Here is a 19,140-nt window from a genome sequence, read left to right on the forward strand (position 1 = left end):
AACTTTCCACATTTCTCCACTTTCTCCTCATCATTTTGCATATTATCTGTAGCGACTTCAAAACAGGCCCAGAAACTGTCATGTATTGATACTATTGTATTATCATTTTTGAACAAAAATACCCCACAATCGTTACCTCCGCACGCAGCGCAATGAGACAAGTCGTAACAGGTCCCTCGTGAAATGCACAGATTTTACGCCCAACATTCGGCAGCCAAATATTCGGCGCTTCGGCCGAGAGCGCGGCCGAATATTCGGTATTCGGCCAAATCACTATTCGTGGCATCTCTAGTACTAACAAACACTACACTATTTCTTATTTTTATTTTGCTGTTCATAGATACCTATAGAAAAATGGAATTCACCGCATCGTGCTGCCCCAAATATGATAACTGAAAATCTGTGCTTTGGTTTTTGGCAAAACTCGCACTGAACTAGGACCTTTTGGCTTGCTGCAACACAAACAAGTTATTGTTATTTCATTACCTAGATGTAAGATGTTTGCTATATTTCATTTTTTTATGTTTTTTTTTCCTCTAAGCTATTAATCTTTCTAAAAGTAATCCGAAGTCCGTTTCGAAATATAGTTTAATTTCTTAAGATATTAGTATTTTATGCAACGTTGTATAATGATGGTTCTGAAAGACGAGTACCGTGTTTAGGTTTGCCGAGTGGCCTAAGTAATGTACGAGATTTTCAGGCCTTTACTCCGTCCAACCATTTATCTTTTGACATATGCATGCCTCAGAAGTTCCGTAATTATTGATATAAAACCATTTGGTAGGTCAATGACAATCATAGACAAGAATATAATACTTCCTGGACTCTTTTATTTTTTAATTTTTTGTGCAGCGACGTGCTCTTTAGCTCCGATATTTATTGAACCAACAGATTATGTAACGAACATTATTCAAGTTGTTAAATTTTGGTATCTGACTAATAAATTATAATGAAATGGAATAAATTATAAATAATTATAGTAAATTCTTACTTTTATTAATGAATCGTCGCTTTCTTCTCCATATGAACGGGAATCATCACTTGAATCCTCATTAACATTAATTATTAATTCTTAAAGTACACAAATTGTCAAACGCAACATCACGATCCCAATCAGACAATATCTTTTTCTTGAACCCGCTCACATTCACGTCTTAAACTTCTTCATAATCGATTGTTATAAAAAAACGAATCGGAAACGCATTAGGACATCACTAGTTGATTAGAATTCGATCGATAATCGATTGTTATAAAAAAACGAATCGGAAACGCATTAGGACATCACTAGTTGATTAGAATTCGATTTATCAAAAGTTAAACAAACGGTTGGACGCAGTATAATTATGTAATGGTTGCATACAATACTTTTCATACGAGTAAATAAAATAATGTAACACAACCAATATTTAATGTATATTTTGTTAACAGTCAATGACATGAAAAGCAATTTTTTTTTCAATATAATTTCACCCATTTATTTGGGTAGGCAAAGGTTCCACCGTACAGCCTCTTTATATATTTAGACGAAAGCCGCACAAACGCTACAAAACAAAAAACCGAAAAAATAGAAAAGAAGTAGCCAAGTGCCGCTTAAATTTTAACCAATCATTTTTTAAATGTGGCCAGATTGCAAGGTTTTTAAGCCAATTTAATTAATCAGGAGGCAGTAGAGCGTTGAGTAGTGTCACATTTGATATTTTAATTAGCAAATACGACATTCTTTTTTTGAAACTCATAGTACTGTGTACAGAAATGTAATTAAATTTTTCAGTTCCGTAGCGAGTATTGTAGACAATAGAATTTTTAATAATGAACTAAAAAAAGCGCCATTGTGATGTTGTTTATGCAATTTTATTTGATAGAATAAAGTACAGGAGTAGAAAAATATTATGTTAATCTTGTTAACACGTGAACTTTGTAAATATGAACATGATAAAACTGTAGTTATCACTGTGTTACAAGGTGTCGTTGCAGCGGTGTCACGCAACTGTAGCGTAACAAAACCAGGCCGGTCAATGCGATTTACTACACGCGTACTACAACTGGCTTGCTGGCATAGCAACTGGACACTTATAGTTAAGAGACGGAAAAACTGCTTATAAATTTTAAACTTTAAAACATTGTAATTTTTTAAGTAAGCGTGTTTTTGAACGGATTTTTCACTGGAACATACTTAGTTTGAAGCTTACATAATCGTTTAGAAAAAAATTCAAGCCTAAAAATCTATGTTAAATAACTATAATTTTTATGCAATAATAGGGACAACTTCAAATGGATTCTTTTAGTTTAAAGCAGTAGAGCTCCTTGTGAAAGAGTTCGTTCGAAAGTTCGTTCAGGGAAGTACTGCCACCCATTTCCGTCGCCAAGTAGTAATGTGTTACTGCGTTCCGGCTTATGAAGGGTAAGGGTGCTGGTGAAATTACAGGTACTTGTCAACTTATGTCTCAGGGTGGCGGGCGCAGAGGCAGTGCCGATAAGATCGCTGCGATTTAAGGCTCTGAATGGCACTGCAACTGTTATTTTATCATTCATTTCCTTTCCGATTCATCTCCTAGTTTGCCAATATTGGAATATTTTCAAAAAGTAAATAAAAACGTTAGCAATTTTGCCGCACCTTTAAAATCAAACCTTCAAACATAAAATGTGTATTATTTATCCCATACAAAAAAAATATTTTTCTTCGAAATTATCAATTATTCAAGAAATTATATAAGAATAAAAGTTGTTAGGAATGTTATTATTTATCACATAAACAAAAATCAGCTCCACAAGTTATTACACTTCATTATCAGAATTATCAGTTTGGGCCCACTGTGCGCCGGAATGCAATAGGGCGCGTCATAGTTACGCTGATTTGAAATACTTAGTTCCATATTTTTTTAATTATAACCGCCAGTAGAGCTACAATTCAAAAATTCCATCTCAAACGACATTTGTCGCAACAAAATGCAAAAAGTAAAAATATGCGTGCAAAAGGTAAACAAAAGTAACGCAAACAAATTCGCTTCTGGTCTGCTTTTTCGTATATTAACCTAACCCACTGAACAGAGGGCGCAACCAAGATTTGACCTATGCATAATTCATAGTCAGGGTCACATTTTCCCTGTGAATAATACGGCTAAACATTGGCCGCCGCTTCGTAGAACATACCGTGGTCACCATGAAAGAAAAAAACAATGGAAGTGCCAAGTCTCGATTACTATGAGAACCGAAAATGGAGAACTGATCAAATCAAATCAAATCAAATCAAATCATTTATTGTGTACGCACGTCTATAAGGTCTTATTTAACATTGTTGTGTCAGTACGTATTGCCAATTTTACGGCATACAATTTACATAATTAAATTAATATAACAGTATACTACTACATTTTAATTACATAATGTCAAATCTTAATTTTAATTTAAATTCTTAATTATATTTATGTCATTATTTTGTGGTGGTTAACTATTATTCTATGTTCTTGTCATTTAAGTAATCGCTGACTTTATAATATGCTTTCCCAGTCAATAAATTAAATAATTGCTTTTAAAAATTGGCATTGTCGTTAGTGTCAAGTATATAATTAGGCAGCTTATTGTATAGTTTTGGCGCCATCGCACAAATATTATCATGAAAGAGGGTAGTCTTACAGGCAACCAGTTTGAATTTATTGTGTCTTCGTGTACGTGAACTGTTAATAATCTCAGTTTTTGAAATTGCGGTATACAGCTGTCCATATGGCACAACCCACAAATTGCCCGAACGCACCTTTTTGTGCAATCAACACGTCCGTACTTCGTTTGGCATTACCCCAGAACATGATACCGTATCTTATGATTGAGGCTACATATCCGTGGTAAGCCGTTAGTAATGCATCTTGGTCTACAAGTTTAGATAGTCTCCACAAAGCGTATGCAAATCTATTTATTCTCATACACAAGATTTCTATGTGTTTTTCCCATGTTATATTATTGTCTATGTATATTCCTACAAATTTCATAACTTCCTCCTCCTTTAATTTTGTATTGATATAGCTTATATTATGTTGAGTATATGTATAATTTATTAATTTTGTGTCTAAAATTCATATACACAGTTTTACTCAGATTAATTTGTAGTCTATTATCTTGTAACCATTTTATTACAGATATTATTTCATTGTTTATTTCTTGGTCAAGTCTATTGTGGTTTTCAATGTCAAAAATTACGGTACTATCATCCGCAAACATTAGCATGGGATATTTTGTAGCTGTAGGAAAGTCATTAATATACATCAATTAATAATTAATTAATTAATTTACTGAGCTCAGATAGGTCTTTGCAGACGTTAACTAACCACTTCTACTGCATTTATTGTACTGTGGTGATCACAATCCGACTGAACATGAGGTAGTCGTATTAGAAAACAATGCCATTTTGCAAACCGGCTAGCCGGAATGTAATACGGCACTTTAAACAATATGGCTGCTACATATACATCCCATTATCGAGCACGGGTCTTGTCTGCGAGGAAAAATAATAGACGTAAAATTACCTTAGACAAAACCTGTGCGCAATGAGGTATGATTATGTTGTCGTTGGATTTTATGGGTCGAGGCTATTGTCCAAATGTCCACTTCTCCCATAGTATATACAGAACATTTGTACTGTCGTCTGCTGACTAAAACGCGGCTAGTGACAAAATATTTTTTTTTGAGACATCATAAAAAAACCATAGTCCAGTTTTTGAATACTGAAATTGTTTAATGGTATTTTCAGCTATGCATAGTTAGGGTAGGCAGATAAGTCGAACACGGTAACTAATTTTAACTGTTTTTAATAGACAATTTTGTGCTCTATCTTTTGCTATTTAAAGCGGATATTTGACCATTTGTCACTTAGCCGCCTTTTAGTTAGTGGGGGGCAGTGTAAAATTCCAACAACCTCGTAGGACCATAATAGGTCAGGTACTAATGTCATAAACAACAACTTTTGTCAGATTTTCCTTTCGTAGTAAAATAAAAATATTTAAATAGATCGCTCTAAACGGTGATAACTCTGCGCGGTAACAAATCGAAGATAAAAGATCGTCGGGGAAGGCGTTTGCTCGTTTGAATTTACCAGACTACTGCCAAATATAGATGTAAAAAGTGTCAGATAGTACAATAAAAACTTTATAGTTTGTTTTTGGCAAATGTATTGTTTTCTAAAAAGTTGTAAATACATAAACAACGAACACACTCGTAGCCCCGCTCCCGTGGGGAAGACCTTGTATCGCCTGTATCGTAGTACAATCGAACCGGTCCGGTCCGGGAGGCAGTCAATGGAATGGAATGAAAATGGAATATAAGTTGTTATTTATGATCTTAGTAATATACTTCTGGGAGAGTTTTAGTACTTTACAGACAAAGAAAGAATAAGAGGCTTCCACATTATAGATAACAATAATAACTCACATACTCAACATAGCTCCGCTCTAGGGAAACCCTGTGTTGCGGGTGCCATGGACACAAACAACCACAAATGACACCCAAACTCACGAGAGAAATAAATGTAGGCCTTACAAATATTTCTCCCGGCCCGGGAATCGAACCTGCGACCTCTGCGTCGGGCATGGTAACCGTTCGGCCAAGGAGGCAGTTTAATGTGTGCGTGATAGATATATAGATAATATGTGTGAATATAGCTGTATATAGCAAATACTGCACTCGACGTCCAGGCAATCCGATTTACCACATTATAAGACCACTTTACATACTTATGTACTGTTTTTGTATAGGTTTATGTACATAGTGATTGTGTTACCACCCGCAACAGTTTAAATATAGCAATAGTAGGCGTGACATGAACTGGCTAACCGGGTACATAAGTGGGGTGTCCAAATTCAAGACCGGAAGACTGCAATCATGTCGTGGTCTAAGTTGATTAAAAATAGTATAGTGGGTCACACCTAAATATTTACGATCCTGCAAAATTCTTCACAGTAAATAGCGCCTTGCACCATTTGCAAAGCAATCAAATTGGCAGTTCTTTAGCTTTTAAATCGCCTATATTCGTTTTTAACCGATTTCAGAAAAAGGAGGTTCTCAGTTCGACTCATTTTATGTGTATATTTGTGAACAAAAAAGTGATTTTGATGATTCTTGATTTGTTGGAAAGAGGGTACCTCAATTGTGGTCCCATTTAAATTTGAAGAAAATGTTCCACCTCAAAAGGTGACAAATTAGGAGACGAAGTGATGAAAGAGATTCAGTTTTTTAAGGCGTTTCATAACGACTCGACTCGATTTTAAAGGACTCGACTCTAAAATTAAGACTGGGGGCATTGACTTACAAATAAATGGACGACGGGTCTAATACAAAAACCACGAAAAAAATGTCCCAAGTCAACCTATTCGAAATTTAAATTGTAATGTCATCGCAGTATCGCGCTGTCAGTAGAACAAATGAAGACTAAAGCGGAGTTTGGCGCTCTGTATACGATTTTAGCGCCTTACAAGGGCGGACACTTTTTAGCGCGGACCCGACGTCCATATAATTGTAAGTCAATGATTGGGGGTTTGAGTTTTTATTAACAAGACTCAGTCGTTATACTAAAAGATTCAAAAGACTTAAACTATTTAAACGACTTGAACGACGAAAGACATAAACGACTCGAGTTGCTTGCAAAGGACTTATACCTATTTTATGTCTTATTAAACCCGAAGTTTATAAATAAAAATGACGCAAGTAGTATGTAGTAACTAATCACGTTTATTTACTTATAATAAAAATCGTAAAATAAATACCTTGTGGGTAGAAATAAAATCACGCCATACGGCTCATGACTCGCGACTCCCGAGGCTATTAAGTACAGGCTGTATATATATCTTTTTAGTCCTTTTAGTCCTATAAGTCTTTTAAGGTTCCTAGGGTTAAAAGACTTCAATTCGAATTAGTCTTCAGTTTTAGTCTTATGAAAATCGAGGTCTTTTAAAAGGCCTTAAAAGACTGAGTCTCTTTCATCACCCATTGACCCATTTTCCGTTAACCGTTTTCAATAAGACTTGGCTAATAGATGTTCCACATACTTTTAAGTCAGTTTTTTTTTAATAAAAAGTTCATGGTCACATTTGACACACATACATTCACACTCACTCACACACGCATACACACACAAACACACACACACACACACACACACACACACACACACACACACACACACACACACACACACAATTGCACATTAAAATCCCTATCCCGTGGATATCGACACATTCGTGTAATTCTCACTCTACTCTCTTGTTACAAGTTAATATTGTTTTTACAACATACATATTGTTGTTACAATCGAGCGTTGAACTTTATTTTACCTGTTTAATAACTTTTCCGAATAAAAGATATATCTCTCTGACACTGGAAGGTTGTATCGTTTATATCTCTGTGACACTGGAAGGTTGCTGGTACTTAAAGCACAAGTTTTCTTTTTTTTAAGTGCCAGCTTTCATATGTTCTGATAATGGCTGCAGTACATTACAATATCTTTGTTGCGTTCCACAATGGTATACAAGGTGTTATTGTATAATAGAAAGTTCACACATCGTGGACCCTTTCGGCCACAACAAAATAGAAAAGAACAGAGTAAGAGCTGTTTTCAAATGCAATAACTTTTTGGTAAAGAGTTCCGTTCAAAAATTCCTTAATGTCATAATAGCATTTATTTATTAATAATTCTTTTAGTTTTTTTAAAAATAAAAACATAATTAGTTTCTCTCTGTCGTTTTTCAGTGCATCAGGTAGTTGATTATAAATTTTTATAGCCTTGACATGTGGGCTAGAGGAATGTAGAGTTAATCTTGACATTGGAAGCATTAATCTATTTTTGTGACGTATTAAAAATTTTGATTTAATGTCTTGACGGGGCGTCTAAAAAAATTCTGGTTTAGAAATGTTATATATATATATATTCAGGGCAGCGTGAGTAACTTGTGCTTCAGGAAGTGAGGTCGGCAACTATCTCTTTAATGTTTGCTATTAATCTGATTAGTTTTTTTTGCAACACAAATAGAGATGGCACTATTGCCCCACAGTATTATACCATAAGTCAACCATGACAATGCAAACGCATAATAAACAGAGAGAGAGCAGTAGAGGTCTGTGGATTTGGTTATTTCTCGTGGAGCGTATGTAAATCTAGATATCTTAGTAGCGACTTTTTGTACGTGTTTTCCAAGTTACATGTTTATCATAGTATTGTTGATTCAATAACTGATCCAATTTGAACCCCGTTGTAGAGACCGAAGACCATTATTTTCGTCTTTGAATATAATTAATTCTTAAATTATGTTTTTGCTACCATGTCATAACTGAATTTATAATAGTCGTTACTTTATCTGATACATTTGAACTATTGTACGTTTTATTATGCACTTTTTATACTTTGTAACGTTTAAGTTCTATGAATAAATTTATTATGATTTATTATTTAGCCGTATATTTTAACATTTCTTTCTGGAATTACAATGATAATCCAGAATCTTCGGGTCTTTATTTCTTCTAGCGAACACAAAAACAAAGCATGACGTAATATTTGGGTTCAACGTGGACCTTAAAAATAACTAAACCCCGAGCCCGGTTCTATTACAGGCTAATCCAAGATGGCTGCCGAGAAACCTTTGTGTTATCTCGGAATAGATGACTGTAGTGTGACCTGATTTCAAAATGAATATATTTTTATACATTCCGGGAGAACAGTTCATAGTCAATTTTTGTTTCTGTATCATATGAAACACTGTTCAATACACGTCTACTATGGGGTGACTTGACTGCATTCGTTTCTTACTCATTCCGAATCCGAGGCTATATAAATCTGGAAATCTCGAACACACTTCGGATGTCGCTTGTGCACTAAGACGGCCTCTGTGGTCGAGTGGCTTGCACATAGGTTTCACCTTAGAATAATAACGCATAGAAACCTAGCCCGCACACGCTAATTGAGGCAAATTGAAGCGCACCCAATGGGCCTACACGAGCGGGCGGGCCTTCAGTGCTCAAGGTCAACTTGCACCGCGACCAGATCAAGAGTTTTAGCTAAAAATGACGAAATGTGCGGTAAATGAGTATAAAAATACGTCAGACAAACATAAAATAGATACTAAAATCACATTCCACAAGGAAGTAACGCGTTTCAACTTATATTTTTATATAAATATTCACTAAAATCGAAAATTAACCTACTACTAAAACTAGCCTACATAATTTGATTTTTGCCTCACTTGTGACAGTTCGTTTGATATGAAACTATCATTCTATGTGTTATTATTCTAAGGGTTTCACGTTGTCGCTATCTCTGAGGTCCCGGGTTCGATCACCGGCCGGGTGAGTGTCGAAACCTAACTTTTCTGTATTGTCTCGGGTTTGGGTGTTTGTGGTACCGTCGGTGTTTCCGATTTCCATAACATAGGTGCTATAGCTACTTACTATCAGAGTAACGTATATGATGTTGATGTTGACTAAGTCCGACGAGAAAATACGATTATGATACGAAATGATCCCCGTGACTCATCGACGTGATCCCCGTGACGTCATTTCTTAGATTCAGAACTGATATGAATCGGACGTAGTGCACAAACGCACTTAGTATAATAATGTCACATGTGATCATACTTCAAAAGTGTTTTTATCACATGAAAGTCGTAAAAATCAGTAACAAAGCTCTTTGTGATGGAGTTCGTCCAGGGAAATCCTGCCACCTTACCTATTTGTGCCGCCAAGCAGTAATGTGACTAACCTAATCTTGTGGAATTTATATTTTAAAAAACAACAGTTGAGCAGCTTTTTCGGCTTACAGCCTGTTTCTGGATGGTATGGAAATTATTCCGGCGTGCCTTTTGCGAGGTCACGCTGATGCGGATACGAATATTCGCAAGAACCCTAGTACGAACGCACACATTCGAATAATCTCGCGATGGACTCTCATTGCATAGCGTCGGTCGTCTCTCGTGTCATTCATTATAGACATCGAGAATATAACCAGAAATAGAGACGAATTAAGGGCCATCCATCTCTGGCAAATCATTAGGCAAATGGACCTTATATCATTTTTAAATATCAACTCTTGCTTGCGCTGAAACCACAAATTAGAAAGCTGAAATAGTACAGCGCCAATAACTGACCTGTGTGTATTGATCTCCGTATATTCCAAAAATATTCTGTGTTTGTTGTAATAACGGTAACATCTCTAAAATGGGGGCTGTTCCATTCGGTGGTGTGGGAAAAACAGCAAAACATCCAATTACAAACGGAATCATATTTCATCGGTAATTAAATGTTAAATATGTAATTGCAATTATCATTCATTATAGCAAAGCTCAAGTTAAACTGGTTGATTTGAAGTGAAACAATTGACGACAGTTGTCACAGTAATGATTTGGCAAAATAGTTTTCAAACAAATTAAATGACATTTCGTTTCTATTTCTGGTTATAAACTCGATTATTATAGAATTGAAGCGGTTGCTTGGTGTTTAAACAAATGACATCTAATAGTAGACGTGTTTATTATTGTGTGCGTAATGTAATAACCTTACGTTCCGAACGAATCTATATATTTACACGTGCTTTTACTACGGTCTTAGAGTGGTTTACACACTGCGACTAGCGTTCGCATCGCTGCATAAATTGTCGCGCAAGTGTAAACGTAGACGATTAGCGACAGTATCGCTATTGCATCGAGTTTGCATCGTGTAACCACTCTTACTGTCTTGAAACAATCTTAAAATGACCTTGTTTAAAATCACGTGTTTTAGATATTAAAAATATTTTATCACAATTTTGTTTTAAATTTCAAATGAAATGAACAGGTGGACACTATAGACACGCATGAAGATAACTTTGAAAGCAAGATACGTGTTATCGTTATCTTAACTCATCATATCCTATGTTACGTAAGACTGTAACTTAACTCTATGAATATTTCGGACGATTTTTCCTATCCGGCTCGAAGGACCGTGTTTCTCCACGAATACTAAGCAATCATAGTTGGTCAACTACTTCGAAAAAAGAGGATGTTCTCAATTCCTTAAAGCATAATAGGACTCTAAGCTCAAGTCGACTGTATTTTTTTTTGTATGTATGTTATGCGATAACTCCGTTTTTGCGGCATTTGTAAACCGATTTTGATGATTCTTTTGTTGTTGGAAAGAGAGTACCTCAATAGTGGTCCCATTTAAATTTGAAGAAAATATTCCACTTCTAAGGGTGGCAAACTAGGGGATGAATCCGGTTTCGCGCAATATGCGGTAACGGCCAATAAAACTTGGCAAATAGATGTAAATCCTCGAACTTTTGAGGTCGGTTTTTTAGTCTCTGTACTGAGATTATTTGTGTTATCGAATTCAGCCATATTTTAGTATAGACTCGATTATGAAAGTTGATTATTGAACTAGATAAACAATTAGAACACCAGATATTTTTTTTATGATACCAAGAGAGCGGACGGACACGTCGTGCGCCGGGTGTTAAGCGATACGCCTCTCCATAGCAGTTGCAGTATCACTCAGTGCTTTATATCGCAAAGATCTGAAGGGCACTGCCACTTCGCCTGTCAACCTGACACATAATATGAAAAGCCCCATGTCTTTGTAATTTCACCAGCACTCTTAACCTTCAAAAGCGAAACGCAGTAATGATCACATTAGTACTTTTTTTTTAATTAAACAATAAGTGCGCATTTGACTTTTTTTTTTATTGTGACTCGGTATAATGACTGCACTGCGCCTGATGGAATGTGCGAATATAGTCCAGAGATGAGAGTAACGGATGGAAAACACAAATATCTTCACTCCGTCACTATCATTTTGCCGGTCTGGCCAAATGCTTCTTCACACTACGTTTGAAGGACCCGATGTTATAGAGGGGAAGGAATACATGCGCCGGGAGTTGGTTCCACAATTTGATGGTTCGGCATAAAAACGAATTGCCAAACTTTTTAGTGCGGGACGGTATTGAACTGACCGTCCAACTGTGGCAACGCAGTCCGGCACGGGTGGTCCGCTGATGGAAAGGGGAGGAAGGGATAAGGTTGAATAACTCTTCAGAGCACTCACCGTGGTACAGGCGATAGAATACGCTAAGAGACGCTACATCTTTGCGAAGCTGTAACGACTCCGCATGCTCAGTTACATGAGGATCGTTGACAACACGGAAGGCGTAGCGCTGCAGTCCATCTAGGGCATCGAGCAAGTACTTGGCAGAGCCGTCCCAAAGGTGCGAACAGTACTCCATGCTGCTTCGGACCTGAGCTTTGACTTCCATCTCACTTGATGGAAAGTTACGATGAAGTCGACGATGGGACATGCACACCTAAATCGAAGGAGGAATTAAATCGTGTAAATCCTACGCACACTCGCCGTGACATATCCTGTAGAATACTCATAAGTAGGCAACTTTACGGCCAAGCCTTAAGGCTCTGCAGCTTCACTTTTATTGTCAAATATCGGCGTAATGCGGGCTTGCAATATTCTCCCATTTTTTGGTATTTGGATAATTCGAATAATATAAAAATCTTTTATCCGAATAAAACGGATAAAATTAATATTTAATAAATTGGTTTTAATAAACTATCAATCTTTAAAAAACCTTCTTATTATTACAAAAATAAAAATTATCAGTTGATATTTTACAATAATAAGTAATACCAATTACGCCAATTATTTTAACATATAAAATATTAATATTATTAGGATGGTATGATATTAGGTTAGCTATTAGGGTAATCATTAACAGTAAGTAAGTATAGTGTATTTGTATCCGGATTAACAATTTAATCATAAAATAATGGGGTAGAATAGCCGTGACCTAAATTCTACTTAGCTAGTCAAATAATTCTATGAAATTTTACATCCTTGTTGTATTTTATTATAGTTGAAGACAAATTATTTGTATCGATGAATGGTATCTGTTAAACGACTTATCCTTTCTATTACAGTAGGGTAATAAAACCATTAACAATTCTTCAAATTAATGTCACTGTAATTATTTACCGACCTACATAACATTGTAACGAATTTGAGCCAGATAAGGTTTTCCGAAATGGAACACTAAACGGAGTAGTTTTGTTACGAGGATGGGAACACTCAATTTGAGTTTTTAAAGCAAGTGAGGACAATTCACCTCATGATGAACCAATTTTTTTAAACATGATGAAAGATTAACTGCCTCCATAGCCGAACGGTTACTACGCTGGACTGATGAACGAACACTTAGGAAAAATTCCTTAGATCCGGCCGGATTCAAACCGACGTCTTCTAGCAAACCTTGCCAGACGTGTTTACATATTATTCGAATTATCCGACGACGAGTGCAAAATCCGTATACCAAATTTGACGGATATTCGAATAAAACGAATATTCGGATATCGGAATTGCAAGCCCTACTCTTGGCACAATTTCCAATTGCATCCTTAACGGCAGAAATAGGTAAGGTGGCAGTACTTCCCTGGACGAACTCTTTAACAAGCAGTTCTTCTCTTCTACTACAGGTTCCCAATTATGATAATAACCATATCATATCGTAAATCCAAAGCGTGCTTTTTTATATCCGGCTCAAAGGTCCTTACTTCGACATCAAGGTATCGATACATTTTATCAAATTTCTAACGTAATCTATCGTAGCATACGGTGTATCATTTGATGATTAAGTATGTGTATATGTTACGGGCGATTTGATAAGCCCAGTCTATATTAATAATAATAATGTGCCTGACAACCACACAAATTAGTTAATAGATTCAGGCGTTACTTTGCGGAAGTCCATGGTAATAAAAATGGATGTAAATTCATTTGCTACTCCGCGAACCCAATGAAGGTTGAATCGTGCAAAATAGCTGCGCTTGTGTTGTGTATTTTTTTCATGCAGTTATTTTCCCACCCTCCCTACGCATAAAATTAATAAAATACCCAATCGTAACTACAGTCACAAACCACTAAAAATATACCCGACACATGTTTCGCCTCTGCACGAGGCATCCTCAGGGGTTGTTGACTGCTTGACACTCGGCCGAAGAATGCTCATTCAGAACGGGACGCCCGTCACATTAGTTTTTTTTTTAATATTAATGGCTTTACCTTCGCATTTAGCCAATAAAAGGGTTGGGAAAGCAGAATTACAGATTGTGGAAGAGGTACGGAATTTGGATGAAAAAGGATGTGGTAGGTTGGGTGGGTTGGTAGCTATTATACATCGGTATACATATTAAAGCTTGATAATTATTATTTTCGATAAATAAAGCCAGTACATTATAAACATCTTTTTTACATAAATATAGTAAACTTGTTATGGAGGTAGACATAATAAACGTAATATAGAAAACAAAATTTATTAGTACCATAAAAACTTTTTGCGAAGACAAAGTTTTAATTCAAACTCTTGCGAAGTTTCGTTACTGGCTAAAGAAAAAATCAAACTGAAAGTTTCTCTCTCGGTTTATGAGGTTATTTAACATAAGCTGTCATATTATCTTTATTGTAATTAATCAATGAATTTACGTGATTTACTCGTAAATACACATGCATAGTAGTGTAGGAAGTAGCCCTAAATGATATGTTAACAACTACATGATGTCCTCTAGAACGAAGTATAAGTTATTTGAGACGAACTTGGAGTAAAGTGACGTACCGCAGCTGAGTAAAAAAGGAATAGTTAGTTTTTAACCCAAATCTGGTGGTGAGGCATTTTTTCTTTAAAGTAAAAATGTATTTTATTCCATACTTACATAATTATAAGATTTGTTTTAGTTGTTAATGCGTCAGGTATACACTGTCGTTACCCTGTGTAATTTCTTTACAGTTTTCACAACGTTCCTGTGGGTTGATATATTTATGTACAAAGTGGTGTTCCTTCTTGAAAAATCGTGAAATTGTATTACGAGAATATTTGAAATCGACGTGGTATAATCACGGCAAAGTGTGATTCAATTTGAAGTTATTTATCAACGAAGTTTAGGTGAGAATGAATTAAAATACAGAACGTGTTCATATATTGATTACATCCATAAAAAAGATCACTACGTTATGAATAACCAGATTCATCATCATCAACGGCCTGTCGTAGTTCACTGCTGGACATAGGCCTCTCCCAATGCGCGCCATCTCGCTCGGTCCTCAGATCGTTGTATCTATCTGCTGCCAGCAGCCTTTCGCAAATCGTCACTCCATCTGGCCGGAGGGCGTCCTTCACTACGTTTGCTGAGCCGTGGTCTCCACTCAAGAACTCGATACCCTCATCGGTTACCGGTTCTTCGACAGATATGGCAGCCCACTACCACTTCAGCTTGCTTATTCTAGCAGCTATGTCGACGACCTTAATTCTCTGTAGAATAACCTCGTTCCGTACCTTGTCCTTCAAAGAAACTCCAAGCATAACTTGCTGACTGTCAACTGGTGAACTAACCGTATCGTGAGTGTCCACGTCTCGGTTCCGTATGTCTGAACAGGTAGAACGCACTGATTAAAAAAACCTTCGTTTTCAAACTTTGCGGTATGGTTGACGAAAAGACTCGACGTAGTTTACTAAATGCAGCCCAGACAGACCAGATTAGAAATAGTGTTTCTGTATTCGAGATACCCTTTTCGTTTTTACTATGAAGCTGACTTTGCTTCGGCACATAGTTTTGGTGATTCTGTAGAGCGATATATTTCAACGCGAGCTTATATTTTAGGAGGTATGGAGGGTCGTCTCTCGAGAAAATAAAGTGGCATTACTTCCCAGGACGAACTCTTTCACAAGGAAGTCTACTGCTACTAATAAGCAGACCTCATCCCCTAGTTTACCACCCTTAGAGATAGAATATTTCCTTCAGATTTAAATGGGACCACTACTTTTACATTTTTTCAAAAACATCGTCAAAATCGATTCACAAATTCCGGAGTCATCGCGTAACATATGTACATACGAAAGAAAAAAAATCTATTTGGATGTGAAACGTATCCATTTAATAATACCTAACGTTATATATTAACGTTATACATTACGCCAAAACATTTGTTACCATGAATATTATTCACGTCCGTATGTTGATTTCAATACTATATTCTAGAATATAAAAGAACATTAATTTGGTTACATAAGACTTTCCGATAACTTGACAACGATAAGCATTTGTTATCAATCACTAAAGTCATGATGTATTTGTCAGATTATCTAAAATTAGGTCATTTTTAAAACTTTTCTGATGTCTACTTTAAACATCATATCGAAATATTTATCACTTTGATAAAACTATTCATGTCTAGTCACTTTTAGTCATACATATTTATTCGATGTATCATGATCATGCAATCACTAATCTAACAATACGTGTATTATATACCACAATGCAGTGAATCGGTTTTAGGATAGGTTTTATTAAGCTACCAATTTTGAAGATTTGTTTGAAACCTTCGCATGCTGGTTATTTCTTGTTCTCTGATGCTGGTCACTTTATAACGGTATCTTGAATATTAGAACAATTCAAAAAGTCTCTATGATATAATAAAAATGTTCAAGACGTCTTTGGATTCAGGGAGCTGTAATACATATACAAAAACCATTAACTGGAATTCATTTTACTAGCTTCAGAACTTGTTTTTACAAAAGAATTTTACTATTCACTTTGGATTATAAACTGAGTTAAAATTAAAACGGCTAGGGGATTGACATGTAAAAACTCGTTAAAAACCAAAAGCAAAGATCTGCAACAAGCACATAGAAAAATTCGTAAGGTCCGCTGGTTCATTCCATAGCTCAGTTGGAGGAGCTCAAGTCGCTGGTTCGAATCCAACCGGATCGAAGGAATTTTTCTTAGTGTTCGATTAATAACTGTTAATAATCTCAGTACAGAGTACTAAAAAACCGACCTCACAAGTACGTGGATTTACATCTATTTGCTAAGTTTTATTGAAATATCCCCTAGTTCGCCACTATACGGGACTTGACACAGGAGATAATAAAAATCACACTACTCAAAGTATATTGAGAGAAAAACGCCTTGAATTGGAAAATAGCAAAATCAACCATTAAAATAATTGCTCCTTATAATAAAGTTTAGGCGCTATTTATAAAAATAAATCTTCACGCGTGAACAGCCACACTTAGAGGTGGAATATTCTCTTCAAATTTAAATGGGACCAATACTGAAGTATCCTCTTCAAAGAAAAAATCACCAAAATCGGTTTACAAGTCGCATAACATACACACAAAAAAATACAGTAAAATTGAGAACCACCTCCTTTTTTTAAATCGGTTATCAAACTAGTCGAGTAATTTCACAAAAAAATGAATATTATGGTAGTAGAAACATCGTGCTATTCAATAAACTTAATATGAAAAGCAACCCACAAAGTTTTTTATTTTATCTTCTGAAGGCGTTTGCCTTCGGAATGAGGGATAGATATAAAAATATATTCATTTCAAGTATAATTTCTTTTCTTTGGCAATAAAACTGAGTTTGAATGTTTTGTTTGTTCCAGATGGGAGTCAGCCATGCCAGAGCGGTTGAAATAAACTGAACCTACTTTCTTCCTCCTATCAATTGCAAATCTTCCTCGACTTTTTTAGCAAAATATAAAACACGCACATGACTATAGTTCAAAGTATTCAAACTAAAGGGATTGGCGCTTGAATTTTGTTGGAAAACAAGATGGCGTCCTGTTTTACCGGCGGACATTTTGGACCGGGCAGTCAGGAGTATGTGCCGGTGGCTGAGTTCTACGCGGACAAGTCGGTTTTCGTCACTGGAGGCACTGGTTTTATGGGAAAGGTAAGGTACCCTTAATGTAAGTTCAGATGACAAAAATTTAAAGATCATTTTCAAATCACGCGTCCAGAAATTTGTATGTTTTACTTACACTCGTTCGCCGATTCGCGTATCGCCGAGTTCAGAGAAATACCAGGGGTCTACTCTCGACCAAATTAAAAAACAGTGTCAAGTATGAAGGTTTATTCGTATCATGCGATTGTTTCACCGTCATGCGTCCAATTGTTTCCGACGTAAAACAAGAGTACAGGGCCTGGGGGTCGATTCAGAACCTTACGATAACTCAGTTGTCGACCGATTCGATTTGATATCGTACGATTCCTGTTCATTTTTATTCACAACACCCGAATCAAACTGTCGTATTCGAAACCGAACCGAAATGACGAAAATTCGAACACAGTTATCGAATAAAAGTTACCGAACTTCCTAATATTCACAAAGCAGAATTAATATGGAAATTTCTTATTATTTTAAATAAAGTCCGGGTTTTTTCGATTTTATTAATTTATTTTAATGCAAGACCGGTGCAGTCAGACTTTAAAGGCCTATATTTTAGGTCTTTAAAGTTTTAAAAATGTATATAAAAGGATTTTCATTTTTCCTAAAATCTATTTCACCGACTAACTCCGTAAACGCTGTTGTAGAACGGTACCCAATCGAACGATTCGATTAAAATATCGAAAAGTGCTGAATCGGGGTCCTGTTCAGAATGTCCTCGCGTTTTCGTTCCAACGCGCGTCACCTAACCCTAATAAAGTTGTCTCTCGTTAAACAATGCAGTTATATATAAGGGATTTGGCAAATGTATTATATATGTCTCACTCTAAGCCTACAAAATGGCGATCCACCTTTCACGATAATTGTCACCTTTTGTGGAATTTGGATTAACATCCTTTGATGTTAATGTAAAACTTTTAATCTTTGCCTTTATTTTTAAGTTTACTTATCTATAAAAAACGATTTCGATTAAGAGCGGTTACACACGGCGATTTTTAACAGCGTGTCTGCAGCTATTCATTTGCGGCGTAGTCGCTAATCGTCTACCTTTACACACACGTGCGACTAAGGTCGTGTACGTTTTTAATGATCCAATATAAGCGTCGATGCAGTCGCGCGTTTACATCAATGCAACTGCCTATAAAGATGGCATTCCGATAGTGACAACCACCGACCCCAATTCACTGTTTTGTATAAAGAAGAATGGCGAAAGCTGTCCCAATAACGACGAAGAGGTGTTCATGGACTTTGCTAGTATAATTTTGCGTTTCAGTTTATGCCTAGTTTTTAATATAATTTTCTGTATTTTTAGAAGTCGGGAATAAAAAATTGTATTTTAGAATAGATGCAAGAACACAACGCAATTGATTCAGCTCGACCACAGATTAGGTAACGTTCTAGTATGTAC

At 36.0% G+C, this 19,140-nt stretch overlaps 1 protein-coding gene across 3 annotated transcripts in view; it reads left to right on the forward strand.

Moving 5' to 3' along the window:
* The window catches only part of LOC113232179 (putative fatty acyl-CoA reductase CG5065), a 96,987-nt gene that overhangs the window by 57,525 nt on the left and 20,322 nt on the right, over nt 1–19,140 (forward strand). For all 3 annotated transcript variants that reach the window (XM_026466820.1, XM_026466818.1, XM_026466819.1), the window contains one exon: nt 17,449–17,738. In XM_026466820.1, coding sequence (XP_026322605.1) covers nt 17,619–17,738 — 120 coding nt within the window. In that variant the 5' untranslated portion in view covers nt 17,449–17,618. The remainder of the gene's footprint in view (nt 1–17,448; nt 17,739–19,140) is intronic.

The sequence above is a fragment of the Hyposmocoma kahamanoa genome, unplaced genomic scaffold (assembly GCF_003589595.1).
Source record: "Hyposmocoma kahamanoa isolate Upper Pololo Valley unplaced genomic scaffold, ASM358959v1 67, whole genome shotgun sequence".
In the NCBI taxonomy this organism is placed as follows: Eukaryota; Metazoa; Arthropoda; class Insecta; order Lepidoptera; family Cosmopterigidae; genus Hyposmocoma; species Hyposmocoma kahamanoa.